This window comes from Nelumbo nucifera, chromosome 3 (assembly GCF_055504915.1).
Source record: "Nelumbo nucifera cultivar China Antique chromosome 3, China Antique-T2T, whole genome shotgun sequence".
Taxonomy (NCBI): Eukaryota; Viridiplantae; Streptophyta; class Magnoliopsida; order Proteales; family Nelumbonaceae; genus Nelumbo; species Nelumbo nucifera.
In genome coordinates, this window is record NC_142651.1 from 10,389,203 (window position 1) to 10,408,383 (window position 19,181).

The following is a 19,181-nucleotide window of genomic DNA, read 5'->3' on the forward strand; positions in this document are numbered from 1 at the left end:
CCGACGCTGCAGGACCTGTTCTACATGGAAGAAAAGTTCCAACTAAGAATTGCAGTAGCAGGGAGAGATAGGGGAGAGATCGGGAGAAGAACTTACGAAGAGGGGCCAAGATTTGGCGACTAGAAGAAAAGAAAGAAGAAAGGCTTCCAGTGGCAGAGTTGGTCGGCAGGGAGGTGTGGTAGATGAAGGGACAGAGCAAGGAAGGGAGGGGCGGAAGGAAGATGACGAAACTGAAGCCGTGAAGCGTGAGATCGGGGACAAGTCAGGGACAGGAAAGACACAAAAAAGTCTGGGTAGGGGCAGTTTTGGAAAAAAAAGACTTGTAAAAATGGCTTAAGTCGAGTTCAGGGACAAGTCAGGGACGGGAAAGACACAGAAAGGATGGGCAGGAGCAGTTTTGGAAACAAGACATAAAAAGGAGTTAAGTCGAGTTAATGAGAAGGGGAAGTTGAAAAGCTTCAAAAGAGGAAGAAGGGAAGAAAAGTCTAAAGAGAAGGAGACGCAGGAAGTTAAGGAGATGCAGGAACCGACAAGAAAGTTAATTCGAGCCATCGGCCACATTGGATAACGGATCTCACGTGATGGTTTTGTGTGCTATACAACTAAGTACATTTACAACAACGAAGAGGAATCAAAGGAAGTCCCAGAAGCTGATAAAGTTCGAGCGGTAGTTACCTTGGAAACTAATGGACCTAGTCTGAGACCTTTGTCAGGGAAAGACGTGAAGAAAAAAAGAATAGAAGGAAAAAGAAAGAAGAATTCGCGCATAGAGCAGCAAAAGGCGGTACAGTCAGCGAAGGAGGTTGAGGACTTTTGGAAAGAGTCAGGGGGACCTGATAATTCTGTCGATGGAAGACGGGCAACAGGAGGATGACGATTGCGAAGAAGTTGAGGGAAGCTTTTAAAGAAGTGGAGTAAGAAAGGAGGAAAGGTGAGGTAAAGAAAAAGGATTTACAGACAAAGGATTCAGGGGAGAAAGGGGTCTGAAAAGAGAGAGAGAGAGAGAGAGAAGAAGACTGGGTTTTCAAAGGGGCTGATGGTTTGTCTGGAGGTCTGATTACAATCTGGGATTCTGGCCTGTTAATGCTCGTTGAGAGTCAGGTTAAGTCCTCCATCTTAGTGGTGCTAGAGCATGCTCGTTGAGGGTCAGGTTAAGTCCTCCATCTTAGTGGTGCTAGAGCATGTTTCTTCTAGTATTCAGGTATTGGTGTCAAATGTTTATGGCCCAAATCAAGATAGGGAAAGGGGGAGGCTGTGGGAGGAGTTGGAAGAGGTTCATGAGATAGGGGTGGCTCCTTGGCTGATTGGGGGGATTTTAATGTAGTTAGGAAAACAGGGGAGATGGAAGATGGTCAGGGGCTTCTAGGGAATTTGGAGATTTTATTTGGAGGAATAAGTTGGAAGAACCAGGTCTGGTGGGTTCCATTTTTACATGGTCAAATGGACAAGATCCCCCTATTCTGAGAAAGATTAGATAGGTTTCTGTGCAACCAGGAATGGGAAATCATGTTTGAGAATTTAATTCAAGAAACAATTGCTTTTTCTTTTTCAGATCATAAGTGGATCCTACTGAGGGAGTTTGTAAGATTAAAAGGGCCTAAACCTTTCAGATTTGAGAGCATGTGGATGGGTCATCCGAATTTTCTGGAATCATAGAACAGAAATGGAATTTTTATCAGGTGGAAGGTTCAGCAGGTTTCAAACTAATGAAGAAATTAAAACTCTTAAAGGAGGATTTAAAGAATTGGAGTTCTCAAGTTTTCAGGAATGTTGAGAGAAGAAAAAAGGAGATCTTAGACAGAATGGCTTGGCTGGATAGATTGGAAGAGGATGATAACTTATTTCAGGCAGGGAGGATGGAGAGGGAGAGGCTGAAAGCAGAATTAGAAAAACTAATTCTTTTTGATGAAATTTTGGTGGAAACAGAAAGCAAGAGTTCAGTGGCTTAGAGAAGGGGATAAGAATACTTCTTTTTTCCAAGCTATGGTAAGAGGGAGAAGAAAGAGGAATACAATTCTGAGATTGGAAGGGGAAAATAGAATGATTGATGATCAACAGGAGATTGCTGAAGAGTTAAGGGGCTTGTACAAGGCCTTGCCAAATAGAAAATGCTACCTAGGGGATATGGAGTTTGGGCAGTTGGAAGAGGGGATGAGGGAATGGCTGGAGAGAGAGTTTGAGGAGGGAGAGGTTTGGGAGGCAATTAAGAAGATGAAAGGAGACAAAGCTCTGGGACCAGATGGCTTCAACATTGGCTTCTATAAGATGTGCTGGACTATCATTTAGGAGGACCTATTGCTAATATTTAAGGAATTTTGGGGGGGAGAGAAAACTAGAGAAATGACCAAATACAACATTTATCTCACTCATACCAAAAGTTGTTGGGGCTGTTCAAGTCAAAGATTTCAGACCTATCAGCTTGATTTTCAGCCCCTATAAAATTCTGGCAAAGGTGTTGGCTGGGAGGTTAAGGATGGTGTTACATACAGTGATGCAGCCCACCCAAATGGCATTTGTGCAGGGAAGACAGATCTTGGAGAGTCCGCATTCTGTGCACCCGTGGGTGCACTGGACGCGTGAACCCGCCAATGAGAGACAACCACATCGTCTCTGAAAAATAGGCTAGCGTTAACGAAAAGGTGGCCATTAATTGAGTGTGCGACACAAAAAGACAATGAAACCCCTCCCAATCCCAGTCTTAGTTTGAACTTTGAACCCTGCCTCCTATTTTCTCTTTTCTCCTCTGTCGAACCCTCCAACTCCAACACATCGGAGAGCACACCACACTGTCCATCGTTCATCGGCCATCATCCATCGGCGGCAAGACTCCGGCGCGGGTACATAGAAGGCATGCTTTTCGTTCTTCTTCTTCTTCTTCTTCTTCTCCGCTCCTTTTTTTTTGTTTTTGGAACAAAAACAGGGGCTCCGCCCCTTCTACTTTTTCTATTTTTGGAACAAAAACAGGGGCTCTGCCCCTTCTTCTTCTTCTTCTTCTTCTTCCAAAAGGTGTTCCTTGTTTTCTGTTTTGAATAGATCGAAGGTGGCCTGAAGCTCAGCTCACACTAGCAGCCATGTGTGATGTTTGACTGTGCTTAAATTCAACTAAAACACAGTAAAAACTATACGCAGGTTCTGGAGAATGGTCACCTTCGATCTGTTCAAAACAGAAAGCAAGGAACACCTAAAGAGGAGATGGCCGCCAATGGAGTCTTGCCGGCTGCCGCTGATGGACGATGGTCGCCGATGGAGACAGGGTTCAAAGTTCGAACTAAGACTGGGACTGGAAGGGGCTTCATTGTCTTTTTGTGCCGGTTCAACCCCACACTCCAATTAACGGCCACCTTCCCGTTAATGTTAGTGTTATTTTTCAGAGATGACGTGGTCGTCTCTCATTGACGGGTTCATGCGTCCAGTGCACCCACGGGTTTTGATTGCTAGTGAATGTATGGACTCAAAGATCAGAAATGGGGAGGCAGGGGTAATATGTAAGATTGACCTTGAGAAGGCGTATGATCATGTGGAGTGGGGTTTCTTGGAGGAAGTGCTGAGGAGGATGGGATTCAGGGAGTTGGATTTTTGCTTGCATTTTGTTAGTGTCCTTTTCTGAGGTTGTAAATGGAGTGACAACAGATTTTTTCAGTTCTTCAAGGGGATTAAGGCAAGGGGACCCTCTTTCCCTGTTACTTTTTGTTCTGGTGGTAGAAGTGTCACGTAAATCGATCGTTAAAGGGTGTGAAGAAGGCTTGATTTCTGGGTTTATGATTGGAAGGGAGGGTTTAATCAACTCGCATTTGCAATATGCTGATGATACTTTAATCTTTTTGGAGGCGGATGTGGGGCAAGCGTTTTTTCTGAGAAGCATCTTGAATTGCTTTCAAATGCTGACTGACCTCAAGATTAACCTAGGAAAGAGTACCATGATTGGAGTGGGAGACATCCAAAATTATGTTCTTGAGGAGTCTGCAGGAGCCTTGGGCTGTCTGGTTGGTAACTTCCCTTTCTCTTATTTGTGGATTCCAATTGGGGCTAAGGCTTCTGTTGCGTCTACTTGGCAATCCATGCTAGACAGAATTGATCAAAGGTTGGCCAGTTGGAAAGGAAAATTCCTCTCTTTTGTTGGGAAAATCACATTGATAAAGAGTGTCATTTCTAACTTGTTGACTTATTACCTATCTTTACTAAAGGCTCCAAAGACAGTGTTGGGGGAGATAGAAAGAATCCAAAGGGAGTTTTTGTGGAGTGTGAAGGCTAAAGGAAAGAAAGTACATTTGGTTAAGTGGGAGGTGGTATGCAAGCCTAAAAAAAGGGGGGGTCTTGGGGTGCGAAGGGTGGGGGTCTTTAACAAAGCCTTGTTGGAAAGTGGGTATGGAGGTTTGGTAGAGAGAGGGAGGCTTTATGGAGGAGAGTAGTGGCTGGGAAATATGGGGTTGTGAATTTTGGGCGGGATTCAAAGGAGGTAAGACACTCCTATGGGGTATGTGTGTGGAAAGGGATTATGAGTTTCAATTCTTTAATGGTCCCTCACTACTCTTGGAGAGCCGGGAATGGGTCCAGATTAGATTCTGGGAGGATGACTGGTCTGGTTTTGGGAGACTGCGAAATCAACCCAAGGTTGTATAGATTGGGCAGGAAGGGTGTGCTTATTTCGGATTGCTATGAAGTCTCAAATGGTTTGTGGTCTGGTCTCCAAATTTCAAAAGACCTTTACTCGACTGGGAGTTGGAGGAATGCGTGGAGCTGCTGTCCAAGTTGCAATTGGTGGAGATCAATCCGTCGGTTGATGATAGCAGGTGGTGGAAGAAGTGTAAGAATGGGAAATTTACAGTCAAGTCAATGTACTCAATTCTGATCAGAACCATGCTGGAAGCTGATCCAGTCTAGGGAGTTTGGGGGAAACCTGTACCCCCAAGGGTGGAAGCCTTTGCTTGCCTACTAGCTAAGGGGTGTATTCTGACTCAGGACAGCATTAGGAGCCGAGGCTTTTAATTCTCGAGCAGATGTATCCTCTGTTTACCTGAAGAAGAAAACATATTGCATTTTTTCTACAGTTGCAGCTTCATTTCATTAATATGGTCCTATTTTTTCAGATCAGGCTGAAATCTTTGGATGTTGGCCAAGAGTTCAGGGTGGTTCTAAGGTCAAGATTCTGTGGAGTTGTATTCTTTTCGCGGTGTGTTGGGAAGTTTGGAAGGAAAGAAATAAAAGAATTTTGGGAACAAGGAAAAAAGTTGGGAAGAGGTGGTGGCTCGAATCAGTTCTTCAGCAATAGGTTGGGCTTTAATCCTGCCAGATTTTCAAGGACTAAAGAAAGAAGATTTTGGGGCAAGGCAGTTTTTGGAGCTTTTTGAATGCTTAGTTCCGATTTTTTTTCTGATGTATTTTGATAGTATGCTCTGTTTTGTTTGATTTGTTTCTTTGAGGTGACCTCTTGTCACCTATGAGATGTAAACTCTTTTCAGTAATAAATTTTTTTCTTTATTTATCTTCAAAAAAAAAGAAAAGAGATCTTTGGGGGGATGTGTTTATTCCAAACCCAGCCCCAATCCTTCACAACTGGTCTTTGATTATGCACACAATCCCAAGCCGATTTGTTACCGAACTCTCCATTGGAATTGGCCATCCAAATCACCTTGTCATCCCTGTCCAAGGTATGGACTTGCACTAAATAGATATCCTCAAAGACTTAGTCGCTTAGCTGACCCCTACCAAATTAAAATACCAATCACTGTCTTCCCTAAGGAGGTCCTTGACCCTCAGGCTTTTGTCAATGATCTCCAGGTCAGTAGCTAACAAAAATAAAGGCCCAACACCCTGTCAGTTGTCAAACTAAAAACTGATGCCGCCCATCCCAATTGGCCATATAGTGTTTTCAACCAGTTCATCTTTGTATTTAATATTTTTTCTCCACTTAGTGGACCATGAACATGGAAGATCCACTTCTGAAATATGATTACCTTTTAGATACTAGGCACAAAAATAATCAGATCACATTGAGTTGCCACTGTAAGCACCCCACAGAGCCTTAACTTGAAAGCATCTCTCCACATCTCTAAATCTCCTTATATTAAGACCACTCTCATTGAAAGGAAAATCCATCCTGTTTTTTCTTCAGCCCCATCCCACAAAAAGTTGGAGATTATGTTTTCCATTCTTTGCATCGTAGCTTGAGGAGTACCAATTTCCCTCCATAAGACATAAGCTTACCCTTCCAACCTGCAACTTGGGCAGCAATCTTTTCAATACATCCCTCAAAATGGATTTTTCTAGGCCTACCTTTGTCAATAGAATCCCTAAGTAAGTGAAAGGCCATATCCCTTCTCATTGCTAATGAATGTGTAGAGTTTAGAAGAAGGGAGAAGCAAAAGGGGCTGGTCTGTTGGTTGGATTTAGAAAAGGTTTATGACATGGTAGATTGAGATTTTCTAATGGATATTCTCAATTGTAGGGGTTTTGGAGCAAGATGGTGTAGATGGGTGAAGGGTTGCACTTCTTCATGTCATTTCTCAGTTTTGGTGAATGGAGTAGCTAGAGATTTCTTTCCTGCCAAAAGGGGCCTTAGACAAGGAAATACTCTGTCCCCCTTCCTTTTTCCCTTGGTAGTTGATGTTTTGAGTGAAATGATTGTAAGGGAAGATGCTAATAATATGCTTAGAGGTAGATGATATTATTTTGTTTTGTGAGGGGAAAGTAGAAGAGCTTGTGAACCCAAAAAGGATAGTGCATAATTTTGAGAGGATCTCCAACCTTAAAGTAAATTGGGGCAAGACCTGTGTGGCAGGAGTAAATTTAGGGAGTGAAGAGGTGGATTTGCTAGCTAGACTTTTGGGGTGTGAAGTAGGGGAATGACCATTACAATATTTAGGACTATTGCTAGGAGGAAATCCAAATACAAATAGCTTCTATGATTTGTGTTTGGGAGATTTACAAAGTGACTTGCGAATTGGAAGAGAAACTACATTTCCTTGGGGGGTAGGATAACTCTAATTAAGTCAACATTGGCTAACTTACCCTTGTATTTCCTATCTACCTTTTAGATAAAAGTGAAAGTGGCAAACCAGTTAGAAGTGAAGCGATTATGAGGCACTTCCTTTGGGAACCAAGAGACACTAAGAAGGATCACCCAGTGAAGTGGGAGGTGGTTTCTAGAAGTAGAGATGAAGAAGGCCTATGAACAGAAAATGCCAGACTAAGAAACACAACATTGTTTGGGAAATGGTTATGGAGGTTATCGTTGGAACAAGATAGATTATGGCATAGTGATTGTTAGCATACATGGATTGGCAAACAGTGGTTGGAATGCGGGAGTCAACCCTAGGGCTTCTCAAGGTTCTCCCTGAAAAGTTATTCATGGTATATTGCCTTCCATCCTTCCTTCAAATTTGATGTCTGTACATTGTTTTGGGAAGATGTTTGGGTTGGAGAGATTCCCCTTAGCAATAGTTTCCTTACTATTTATTCACTGTCAGAAAACAAAAGAAAAGTGATCTCTTCAGCTTTTACTGATAATTCATGGGACTTGGGATTGAGGAGAGGACTAAGGGAGTCGGAAATGGTAATGGTGGATGGACTAGTTACTCTTTTAGGGTTGACCTATTTGGATCAATCTTGTTGGACAGTAGAATTTGGAAAACTTCCCTGTTTGGTATTTTCACTTGTTCTCTTTCTTTAATGTCTTCCTTCAGTCAACTAACCTTTTAAGGAACTTTCCATCAAAGGAGGTTTGGTGTAGCCCTGTACCTCAAAAAATTAATGTTTTTTTCTGGGAGGTGGTTCTCCAAAAAATCAATACCTTGGAGATGTTGCAAAGAAAGAGGCCAATTTTTTGTCATTCACCCCATGTGTGCAGCTTCTGTGGGTTCTAATGAGACGATCACACACCTATTAATCTCATGTCCTTTTGTATTCTTTATTTGATCTTGGTTCTCTTCTCAGTTCTCTCTTTGGTTATAGGGGGACACCTCCCGCGGACGTGGTAAGCCTATTTGACCCAAGCTTTTTCAGGCAACCAAAGAGGTGTGGAAGATTTATGTGGAGAGCCACAAGAGCATCTGTCCCCTGGTCAGTCTGGGAAGAAAGAAATAATAAGATCTTTAAAGGAGTGGAGAAATCCAAGGAGGAAACCATAGAAAGAATAACTATTATGATTATCCACTGGTTGCAAACATTGGACTTGTTTAAAGATTTCTCAGCCGAGGACATATATAGGAATTGGGGAGTGGTGGAAGCTACAACTTCCATAAGACCTATTGTGCAGGAGCTGTGGTCCCCACAAACACAACAAAGAATGAAGTTGAACTTTGATGGGAGCTCTAGAGGTACCTGGGCCCTTCAGGTATAGGGGGAGTATTCAGAGATGGAGATGGTAGAATAGTTGCTATTGTTTTCGGGGTCAATAGGAATGGGGGACTCATTGAAAGTGGAGGTAATGACTTTGCTTCAAGGTGTAAGATATGCTAAACAATTGGGGTCACACCAAGTTGAAATAGAAGGAGACTCTAAATTGTTAATTGATTGGTTGCAATCAGGCAAATTGGGAGCCTAGATTTATAGACAACTCATAAAGGAAATCCTTAATATAACAAGGGAGATTGGTGCTTGCTTCAAGTGGACAAGAAGATCAGCTAATGGTCTAGCTGATACCTTAGACAAACAAGGGACTGTGAGGGAGAGTTTCTTCTGGGCAGTCTTGTAATGAAGATTACTTGGAGCTCAACACCCTATTTTAGGGGTCGACAGTTGTATCTTAATATTGTGTTAATGAAGTTACTGTTTCCAATAAAAAAAGCCTGTACGTCTCTATTATGCCAACTCTGTTTGCCGGAGCATGTGTAGAGACAATAAAACAACTTTTCTTCTTCTTAATTAGCTGGCCAGAGACTCTCACATACTTGGCAAGGAATGACATGGTCTCCTTTAGGGTCCTCTGAGTACCTCTAGTGAAAATTTTTGTATCATTAGCAAAAAGACTATGAGACACAACTGGACAACCATGTGGAGCCAAGAGTCCAGCTGTCTCTCAGTCAGCAGCCTCTTCATTAGATGTGTTGTTTCAGTTCATTTCATATTATGTATTATCATGTGTAGAAATTAGTCCATTGATTTTCATTCTATCTATCGTCCTCCTCTTTTGTACACTTCTACCATTCATCAAACTTTGGCAATTATTGATTAGAGAGCATCTTCTTTGTTCTCTTCTCTTTTAATTAATTGCATCAAACTCTGATGATTTTTTAAATTGATTTATACAGGAGGATTAAGGAAATAATTGTTCAGCAGAAAGGAAATTTTGTGCTAGAATTGCAGCAGAGAGCTATTGAATTTAATTCTATTATTGAAAAGCACAGGAATATCAGGTGAGTATTTGACTATTCTGCAGTTCACATCATTAAAGGCTATATTCTTATTGGGAAGATTTTACCATACTTTCCATGTAATTTATATCAAGTATCTCAGAAAATCTGGTTTGTGAATATATTCAGGTCTGCTTTGGTGGAACGAATGCCAGTTTTGGACGAGGCAACTTATGGTGGAAGAAGGGCTGGTTCTTTGCCAACAACTGTTTCAACCTCAAAGGGAGCTTCACTTAATCTTCCAAATGGAGTTACAAAACCCGCTGCAGCTCCTCTTATTGATTTACTTGACTTGGGTTCAGATGATGCTCCTGCACCTAGCTCTTCTGCTGGTGATTTTCTCCAGGATCTGCTTGGTGTAGATTTGGCACCAGTTTCATCATTGCCAGGTTATTTTCTGTGTTTATGCCATTTTCTGAAAGAACTAAGAAAACTTCATTTTTTATCTTGACTTCCTCCACAAAGAAAATTCTTTCTCTGTTAATGGACATTTTTGCATGCTTCATATTTATGCATCACCTGGACTGGCCTAATTTGAATGCTGGATTTTGGTCTTCTTGATCCTTTGTAAGAAGCAATTTTTATGTTTATCTGGTGGTTCAAATTATGGCATCATTCCATTATCTCTGCATCATAGCTTTATTTATTTGTAGAAATTGTATCCTTGCAATCTTGTTTTTATTAAAATTTATTGTGCTGTCACTTATCACATAAAATGTTATTTTCTGTTCTTTTCTCCTTGAAATTTTTGTGATATACCTTGTAATGTGATTGTTGTCTACTTTTGAGGTCAATGATATTTGAATTTATCAGAGCCTGGTTGGAATACTTAGAACAATGATTGATGATATAACTCTTATTGACATTTATATAATGCTTGCATCCAGCAGCACTTTCTCAAGTATGAATATGCATTTCTTCATTGTTGCTTGAGTTAGTAAGATCTATTAAGATAAAAAATATCACTTGTATGTATACTAACCATTAGGATCAAATATGCATCTCTCTACCATGCAGTGAGCCAGAAACATCTTCCACTTGTAAAATCATCTTAACTTGAACTACAAATTAGTCTGATAACCAGTACTTACTGAAAACAATTGATAATCTAGTATTTTCATGGGTGAACTATTTAGTGTGCTGAAAAGCCTGAAATAAATACTTTTGTATTACAGTCTTTGTGAATTGCCTGGTGGAATGTCAAATGAACTTGTATTACTGTATGTTCTTTTTACATAATAAGTTTTCATGACAGAAACTCTTGGTAGGTCTCAATTACCAATTGCCACATAGAATAGGTAAGACACCAACGAAATATAAACACTATTTCCCTCTACATCAGTTGTTTAGGTGCATATCTTGTATTCACTCTAGCAGCTCCCTTTTCAGTGTGCAAGAAAAAGATTTTCAAATGTAGAAGGATGTAGAAACAAAAGGACAAAAGAAAACACTCCTTTACATTGTACCACCTCTTAAATTCCAACTCTCCAACTAGATGCAAGATATTTCCTTTGAAATGAGATGAAATCTTTAAGCACTACAGACCAGTCCATGAGAGAAATTCTTGCAGCTGCACAAAGACCAGCAAGATTCTCCTTGCCTATGAAAATCCTCCATTCAACTCTTTCCAAATATTCCAGCAGATAGTGAAGGAACCCTGGGCCAAAAGGAAGCAACCCTGGATCCTAATGAAAGGGAGACCAGTGCAGAGCAACCCCAGAAATCAAAATCGGAACTCAATAAGTGTTGAACAAGGAATAAGCCAGTAAGGAAATCTCAGAAGAAATATATGATCCATTGACTGAAAAGGGTTGCACATACAACATCTATTTGTGATATGAAGGCCATTTTGGTTTCAGTGTCCAACCTTGAGGACTAGATCATGGAAGATGAACCACATTTAAACCCCAGTCGTAGGGCTCAAAATGAAACCTGCAGTTATTGACTTGCCAGCCTTCTAGGCGGGGCCACATACAAGAATTTTACTCGCTTTCTGTTCTCTCTAATCTGAACCAAACTGGATTAAGGTTTTTATATATTAAAGTCCTGGAACATTCTAAGAGGCTTGTGCCTCTTGACCTGTTCTACTCTACAAGGACCAAACTTTATCAGTTAGATTTTTTTTTTTTTGCACTGTATAGATATTGATGTTGGCATTATTTGGCATTTCTGTGTGAAGGCACCAGCCAGGTTCCACCAAGTGGCACTGATATGCTACTAGATCTTTTATCAATAGGAACATCTCCTGTACAAGACAGTTTATCAACAGTTGACATATTATCCTCCAGTCATGATAGCAAAACATCAGTTGCACCATTGGAAGGATTGACATCACTTTCTTATCCACTTTCCAAGCAAGTTTTCTCTCCCACAGAAGCTGCTTCAGTAGTGGACTTATTAAATGGATTAACCCCAAATTTTTCAACTCTAGGTAACAAAAGTCCCATGGACTCAAATTCCTCTTCTTAAATAAAAATTACCTTTTACTCCCCGGATTTTATATTCAAAAAAGGATGCTTTGTTTATTATAACAGGAGGCAATGGTCCAGTTTATCCATCCATAGTTGCATTTCAGAGCAACTCCTTGAAGATAATGTTCAGCTTTTCAAAGCAGCCTGGAAATCCACAGACTACATTTATCCTTGCTACTTTTACAAATATGTCATCTAATGCCTATATGGATTTTGTTTTCCAGGCAGCAGTTCCAAAGGTAACATTTTCCCTCATTCATCTAATATATTATTTCTTTTGCATTTTCTCTCATATCTTGTCAGTTATAACTGAGGCAGTTAATTGCTATTCCTAAAAGATCCTCCACTAGTTTCAGCTTTCCAACAAAGTTTAAATGTGATAATAGGAGACTATTGTTTTCTTTTCTGAGGAATCCTGTAAACAATGAGTTTATGCAACTATTGGTTTTCCTCACCCTAAAGGATAGGTGTGGCAAATGAAAAGATATGTCCATCATAATCTTGTGTTATGTCTTTTCCAGGGTTGCATGGACTCTCCTAGTTGGATGACATGCCTGTCAGACATGTTTCAGAGTCTGACACTCTAAACATTCTTGAGGACACTTCTACGTAACATTTCCTTTTTATCTTCTAGCTTATATGACATAAATGAATAGACAATGTGCAAGATGAATGCCATTAAATATTATCTGGTAACAGAGGCAACATTTTAGACTTCCTTTTTGCAGGTATATAATGTTGGAATTCAAAAAATATTGAACTATTTTAGTAGTATTATACTTTTCCGTAGATGTCTTTGTGAGTCCATGTTTTCTCATTTTGCCAAATCAAACTCTTGGACACATTTGAGATTTTGACTCTTGTGTCTATGTCCAAGCAACAATGATCTTTTCATGGGCCCCACAACACCATGTTTGCAGGGAGAACAATTACAAGATTTGTATTAATTTGTTTACTGGCATTCCTCTTCTCTGCATGAGAAGATCCTTCAAGCCATTAAATAGATGAGAGGAGTTTACATTTCCATTTGGAGAATTATTTTGGTTAACTCTTATATTTTAATCAAAATTTGGATAACACATTATTTAATGTTAACTGCCATTTTTTTTTTTTTTTGCAACTGCCCTCAATGGTGTATTTTATGTCCTATTTTTTATAGTCACTTATATGTCCATTTTTGTGGGAAACATTGGACCCTGTAATGTTACTCCTATTATCAATTGGCTGGAATTGATGATATCCTATTTGGTTGACCCTCTTAAGAGTTTAAGGGATTCAATCCTCATGTAGTTTTGAGGTTTAGTAAAGGATTGTTATATCTATCATCATCGCTCCATCTTGGTTGAGCAAGAACTGCTAAAAAGAAAGTTTTGATGGTTGCTTTTATTGGAGACCAAGCCTATTGGAAATTGGCTGCCTTTTCCATGATTATGATCCAATATTCCTTATCTTTTCAGGACCTAGTTAGATTGGATTAATATTCCTTGCCTTGGTTTTAAGATCTATAATACATGGATATACCATGTACTCAATACAACATTGGATACTTTAAGTGTTGACCTTATAGAATTAACACTTCCAGAGTGTACTGCATGCATACTAGCAAGTGTCTGCATTTATTCTATTCAAAGAGTTTAACAAGTGATTGCACACTAGTGAATGATGGCGCTGGCTTAGACTTCTCTCAATATAGGAGTAATCACAATTTTGACAGTTCTGCTTTTTGACAATTCTGGACCATCTAGTATTGCTTGTGCATTTAAAGACCATGTAGGTTTAATTCTTTGTGGCTTCTTGGGTCCTGTGTGCAATGGAAATTCCCCAAGGGAAAGTTGGTAGCTCTTTTCCAAGGGTTAAAGTTAACCTTCTCTTCCTGTTGGAATAGGGTGGTGATTGAAGGTGTCAAGGTGCCATATGGTCTAATGCACTAGAATCAATAATCCAAGGGATTTTATGATTACATGAAATAGTAGCATGATTTGTAGAAGCATGAGTACCTGAGTGAGCAAATGCAGATGATGAGGTGTTGACTGAAGGGTTGGATGCTGAAATAGTGGTCTCCGAGTAATTATGTAACCTCCCATACTTTTCAAGTTCTACCTTTATTGCTGCCAACTGCTCCATAGCTGATTTTTCTTCACTTTCTCTATTTTCACCCTCAACCACTGTGGCAACATTAGCATTCTTATGCTTCCCACTCTGACCATTCTTCTTAAAGTTGTTGTTTTGAAACCTATCCGGAAGAAGGTCTGGATGAAGTTTTCAACAAGTGTCCTTAGTATGCTTCGGTTTCTTGTAGTACTCACATATCACTTCTTTCGACTTTATTCCAGCATGTGCAAAGTGCCCTATAGGTGGTCCTTGTAATTGTACTTGTCGCCTACTCTCTTCACTACTTACCATAGCATATGCTTGAGCAAGAGTGACCTCATCTTTAGGTAGGATGTTCTGTCTAGTAATGTTGAACTCAGGGTTGAGTCCTGTAAGAAACTCAAACACCCTGTTTTGTTCCACCAGTTTTCTAAATGTTTCTGCATCCTTAGTGCTCTCCCATACAACTATCTCCATAACATCAATTTCCTGCCATAATGACTTCAACATGGAGTAATAAACTACTACACTCTTCTCCCCTGTCTCAGATTGTTCACATCACTCGTCAACTTATAGACTCTTGCAACATTTAGCTTCTATGAATATGTTTCTGTAACACTGTCCTAAATCTCCTTAGCTGAAGTCATCCAGAGGTAATGTTGATTTATATGGGGCTGCATAGAATTGACTAACCGTCCAATCATTGTGTAGTTCTCCTGCATCCATTTTCTACTACAAACATAAATTTGCATAGACTGTGCCCAAGCTAGATAACTGGTTCCATCTAGTTTAATTGTGGTCACTCCAATCAAAAAGGAATCTACCAAGGTTTAAAATGTCGATGTCGATGGAAATGTCACTTGCCAAAATATAGGACATATGTTGGAAATGTCAGAAATGTCGAGGGGAAATATTGTAAAAATTCGAGACATTGTGGAAATATTATGAAATATGTGGAAATATGCAATGATATTTTGTAAAATGATAAAAGAAGCATTAATACATATTTCTAGACTATAATCTTATTCCCAACCATTATATAAAGCTAAGAAACTAAGATCAATAACAAATTAGTAAATGACGATTTACTGATTTATTATGCATTTTGATGTTTTTACAAGGTTATCTGATATTTTTAATTCTGATTTATTATAAATTCTAATATATTTATTTCACACTAGTAAATAGAAATACATTTATTCTGATTTTTTTTAATATTAAAGTTATAATACATTATGTTTTATTATAAATTTAATAAACTGATTCTTCTTTTTTGTAGTATCAAGATTATGATAAATTCTGATTTCTTATAAAACTTAATGAGTTTATTATGATTTTTAATACTAAATTTATAATAAATTATGATTTAGTATAAAATTTAATAAATTTATTTTCATTTTTTATATTAAATTTAGAATATGATTTATTATAAAATTTAATAAACATTTTCTGATTTTAATAAATATTTTATGTTTTATATTATAAAGTAATTAATTTATTCTTTTGTTTTTATTTTTGTTAATTCTTTTTATAAATATTTTATTTGAAATATTAAATAGAAATTATTGATGGAATAATTTATATTAATATATTGTATTATGTTAATAGAATATACTAATATATTATATTGTTAATGTACATTAGTCGACATCCTATTAACATAATAGGAAAAACTTTCTTTTTTTTTGGTTATTTGGACCGGTTTGGTTAACATTTCCGAAATATAGAAAATGTCGACCGAAATAATGTAATTTTTATATTACCATCCATTTTCATGTCGGTGAGCCTCGACATCGACATATGTCGGGCGACATTAGCGAAATTTCGCGACATTTGAAACCATGGAATCTACCAGCCAACCCCGGATAACGGCATCTGCTTCATTTCACATCCAGATTGCTCCATTGATCAAACAAAAAAAAACTAGTTTTTTAGTCTTTATAGACCTAACCGAGGTTACTCCAGTACTAGGGGATTCAAAAACTAGTGTTTCACTGCACCCGGCTGTCGAGGAGAAAGAGAGAAGAGGTAGCTGCTCCTACCAGAGCTTCCCAACCTTCTTCAAATCTCAACCGCGCACTTTTGGGGGTCAAAACAAACCTTCCAAGCCCTGAGCTCCACACCCAATCATTCTCTTTAACTTGTAACTTGAAAACTCTCTAGTCGGCTAGGGTTTTGGGTAGAAAAAAACAGCTTCACTTCTTGGCAATCTTCGGCCAGATTCTAACTCTCCAAACTCTCTACCAACTAGGCAAACAATGCTCTGATTGATCAGGAACTTATCTCTCCATACACTCTTCTAATCGAAGGGATTGGAAAAAAAAAAAAAAACAAAAAACAAAAACGAGGAAGAACTGCTTTGATACAAAGATGTAAATCTGTCCTTCAAATCTGATAGAAAATACTGATTATAGCTGAAAAGAAAGAGAGAAAAGAAGATTACAGCAAAATAGAAGGAGAAGATGGAGAAGAAGAAGAGAAAGGAGAAGAGAGTTCGATAGTTTCCTCTCTCCCTTCACTAATCTTTTATTAATCTGAATTAATTAGGCTAATTACATGTCTGCCCTTAAGTGGGTGGCCAGCTAAGCAATAACTTAAAAGAAATTAAAGGAATTAACAGGCCATTAACACATAAAGTAAATAAACACTGCTTAAACATAAAACAAATATTAGGGCCCATTCGGCCCAGTCTCTCTCTATATAGATAGACAGAAAGCTGCCACATAAAATCAAAGAAGGCAGTGAAGGAGTTCTTTTAAGTTTTTTCCAATTGTTGGTGTGTGGGTACAGAGCTGCCACAAACAAAGGGCACATCGAATAATCAAAATTGATCTTTCTTTGGAAAGTATTTCTTTGTTTGAAAAACAAAGACTAAACTAAATGTTATAATAATTTTTTTTTATATCTGTATAGTTTTTCTAAGTGGAGGGAGTGGCTGTCTTGAAATTGTGTAATCATTTTAAAAATACCTTTTATTCCTTTATAATGATATAATTATTTAAAAGTGCATGCTATTTGATGATACCAAAAAATATTAAGAAATACCTAAAGTGGAAGGGGCAACTAACATTAAAGACTTCAGGCCCATCAGTCTATTAAACAGCTTCTATAAAATTCTGGCAGAGGTTCTTGCAGAAAGATTGAAAACAGTGCTGAATTCTGTGATTGCAAAGAATCAATTAGTATTTGTGCCGGGAAGGCAGATGTTAGACAGTGTCCTGGTGGAAAATGAGTTGATAGACTCAAGAAAGGAAGGTAAAGGGCTGATTTGTAAGCTGGATCTGGAAAAAGCCTATGACCATGCTAATTGGAAATGTTAGGATTTGGCACTGGAAAAGATGAATTTTGGTCAGAAATGGAGGAACTGGATTAAAGTCTGTGTTTCTTCCCCCAAATTTGCGGTGCTAGTCAATGGTGAGTCGGCTGACTTCTTTAAAAGCTCTAGAGGTCTCAGACAAGGGGACCCCCTTTTCCCTCTGCTGTTCATTTGTATAATGGAGGTGTTGTCCCTCTTCGTTCACCGAGTTAGTGAAGAAGACTTATGGAAAGGGTTTGAATCAGTTCCAGGAGGGGAAAAAGTGCAGTTACTCCAGTTTGCAGATGACACATTGTGTTTTATTGATGCAGATCTAGGTCAATTGGAAATCATGCTTGGGGTGTTAAGTTGGTTTGAAGTGGTAACAGGTTTAAAGGTTAACTGGGCCAAGAGTAGAGTAATCCCTGTGGGGAAGGTTGAGAATCTTGAAGTGCTGGCAGAAGCTCTTGCTTGTCAGATTGGGTATCTTCCAACAATGTATTTAAGGCTCCCCTTGGGGACTAAATGCTCTTCCTCTCTAATTTGGGATCCGGTGGTGGAAAGATTGGAATGGAAATTGGCATCCTGGAAACCTAAATATCTTTCCTTGGGGGGTAGAATCACTTTACTGAAGAGCTCTCTGTCTAACCTCCCCTCCTACTTCCTCTCTCTTCCCTATCCCTACCAAAGTGGCGAGCAGAATAGAAAGTCTCCAAAGGAATTTTCTTTGGAAGGGCTGGGAGGAGGAAAAGAAAATACACTTAGTCAGCTGGAAACAGGTGCGTACTCCGAAAGAAAGAGGTGGCTTAGGGGTGAGAAGTCTGAAGACTTTTAACAAATCTCTAATGGGTAAATGGATCTGGAGATTTGCTAGAGAAATAACTAGCTGGTGGAGGTCTTTAATGGCAGACAAGTATAAAACAGATGGAGGGGATTGGATAACTACTTTGAACTTTCCTTCCTTGGGTTGCTCTCTTTGGAAGAAAAGTATGGAAATCTACCCTCTGGTTCAAAGTGGTTTGTCCCTTAAGTTGGGTTCAGGTCTTCGTTTGAAATTTTGGAAAGGCAACTGGTGTAACAATAGGTCCCTTGAAGAGCTGTTCCCTCACCTGTTTCAACTCGCAGAGAATCAGGATGTAATGGTGGCAGATTGTTGTGAGCTGATGGGGAATAGTCTTGCATGGAGCCCTAAGTTCAGAAGACCTTTCCAAGATTGGGAAGTGGACCAAGTGGTGAACCTGTTGGACTTGCTTACTAGTCAAGTTCTGAACCCATTGGAAGAAGATTCATGAATTTGAAGTGGAATGCTGATGGACTATTCACTGTAAGCTCTTTTGCCAAAAAATTAGCTAGTGGAGGACTGGATAACTTTCTTGCTACTAGAATCTGGACTCAGATTCCTCCTCTCAAAGTGAATGCGCTGCTGTGGGTTGTGGTATTGGATAAAAATCTAACTAAACAGAATATGAAAAAAAGAGGAATTCTGATTAAAAACATGTTGTGTGAGCTGTGTGGGCAAGTAGAGGAGGACAACAATCACCTCTTCATCCATTGCCCTTTCGCAGCTGGAATTTGGAACCATTTTCTCTCTTCGGAAGGTATTTCCTGGGTCATGCCAAAACAGGTTTCAGATCTGCTAAGGAGTTGGGATTTGTTAGGTCTTTCTAAGCTGGCTAGAAGTGTGTGGTGGGCTATCCCTGCAGCTGTTATCAGTTCAATATGGGCAGAGAGAAACAGAAGAATCTTTCAGAATAAGAAAAAAGAGGTGGGCTGTCTTGTGTCTGGTGCAGTGGGAAAGCTAGTGTCTTGGTCTGAAGGTGTGAAAGGCATCCAGCCTAGGGTCTTGGGGTCTCAGTTAAGATCTGTAAGTATATTTGAGTTGTAATGTAAGCTGAGAGGCTGTTCTCAGTCTTTGCTCCCTTCTGGGAGGTCCTTTGTATGGTTCTGATTTCTATTAATAAATTTACCTTACCT

The 19,181-nt window shown here is 39.2% G+C and overlaps 1 protein-coding gene across 8 annotated transcripts in view; it reads left to right on the forward strand.

Moving 5' to 3' along the window:
* Positions 1–19,181, forward strand: part of LOC104602733 (AP-1 complex subunit gamma-2-like) — a 177,320-nt gene that overhangs the window by 149,051 nt on the left and 9,088 nt on the right. For 6 of the 8 annotated variants that reach the window (XM_088900254.1, XM_088900253.1, XM_088900249.1 and 3 more), the window contains 4 exons: positions 9,249–9,353; positions 9,480–9,739; positions 11,530–11,781; positions 11,885–12,060. In XM_088900254.1, coding sequence (XP_088756380.1) covers positions 9,249–9,353; positions 9,480–9,739; positions 11,530–11,781; positions 11,885–12,060 — 793 coding nt within the window. Of the gene's footprint in view, positions 1–9,248; positions 9,354–9,479; positions 9,740–11,529; positions 11,782–11,884; positions 12,061–12,342; positions 12,431–19,181 lie in introns of all 8 variants that reach the window. The other 2 variants (XR_016083803.1, XM_088900252.1) reach the window with 2 other exon arrangements.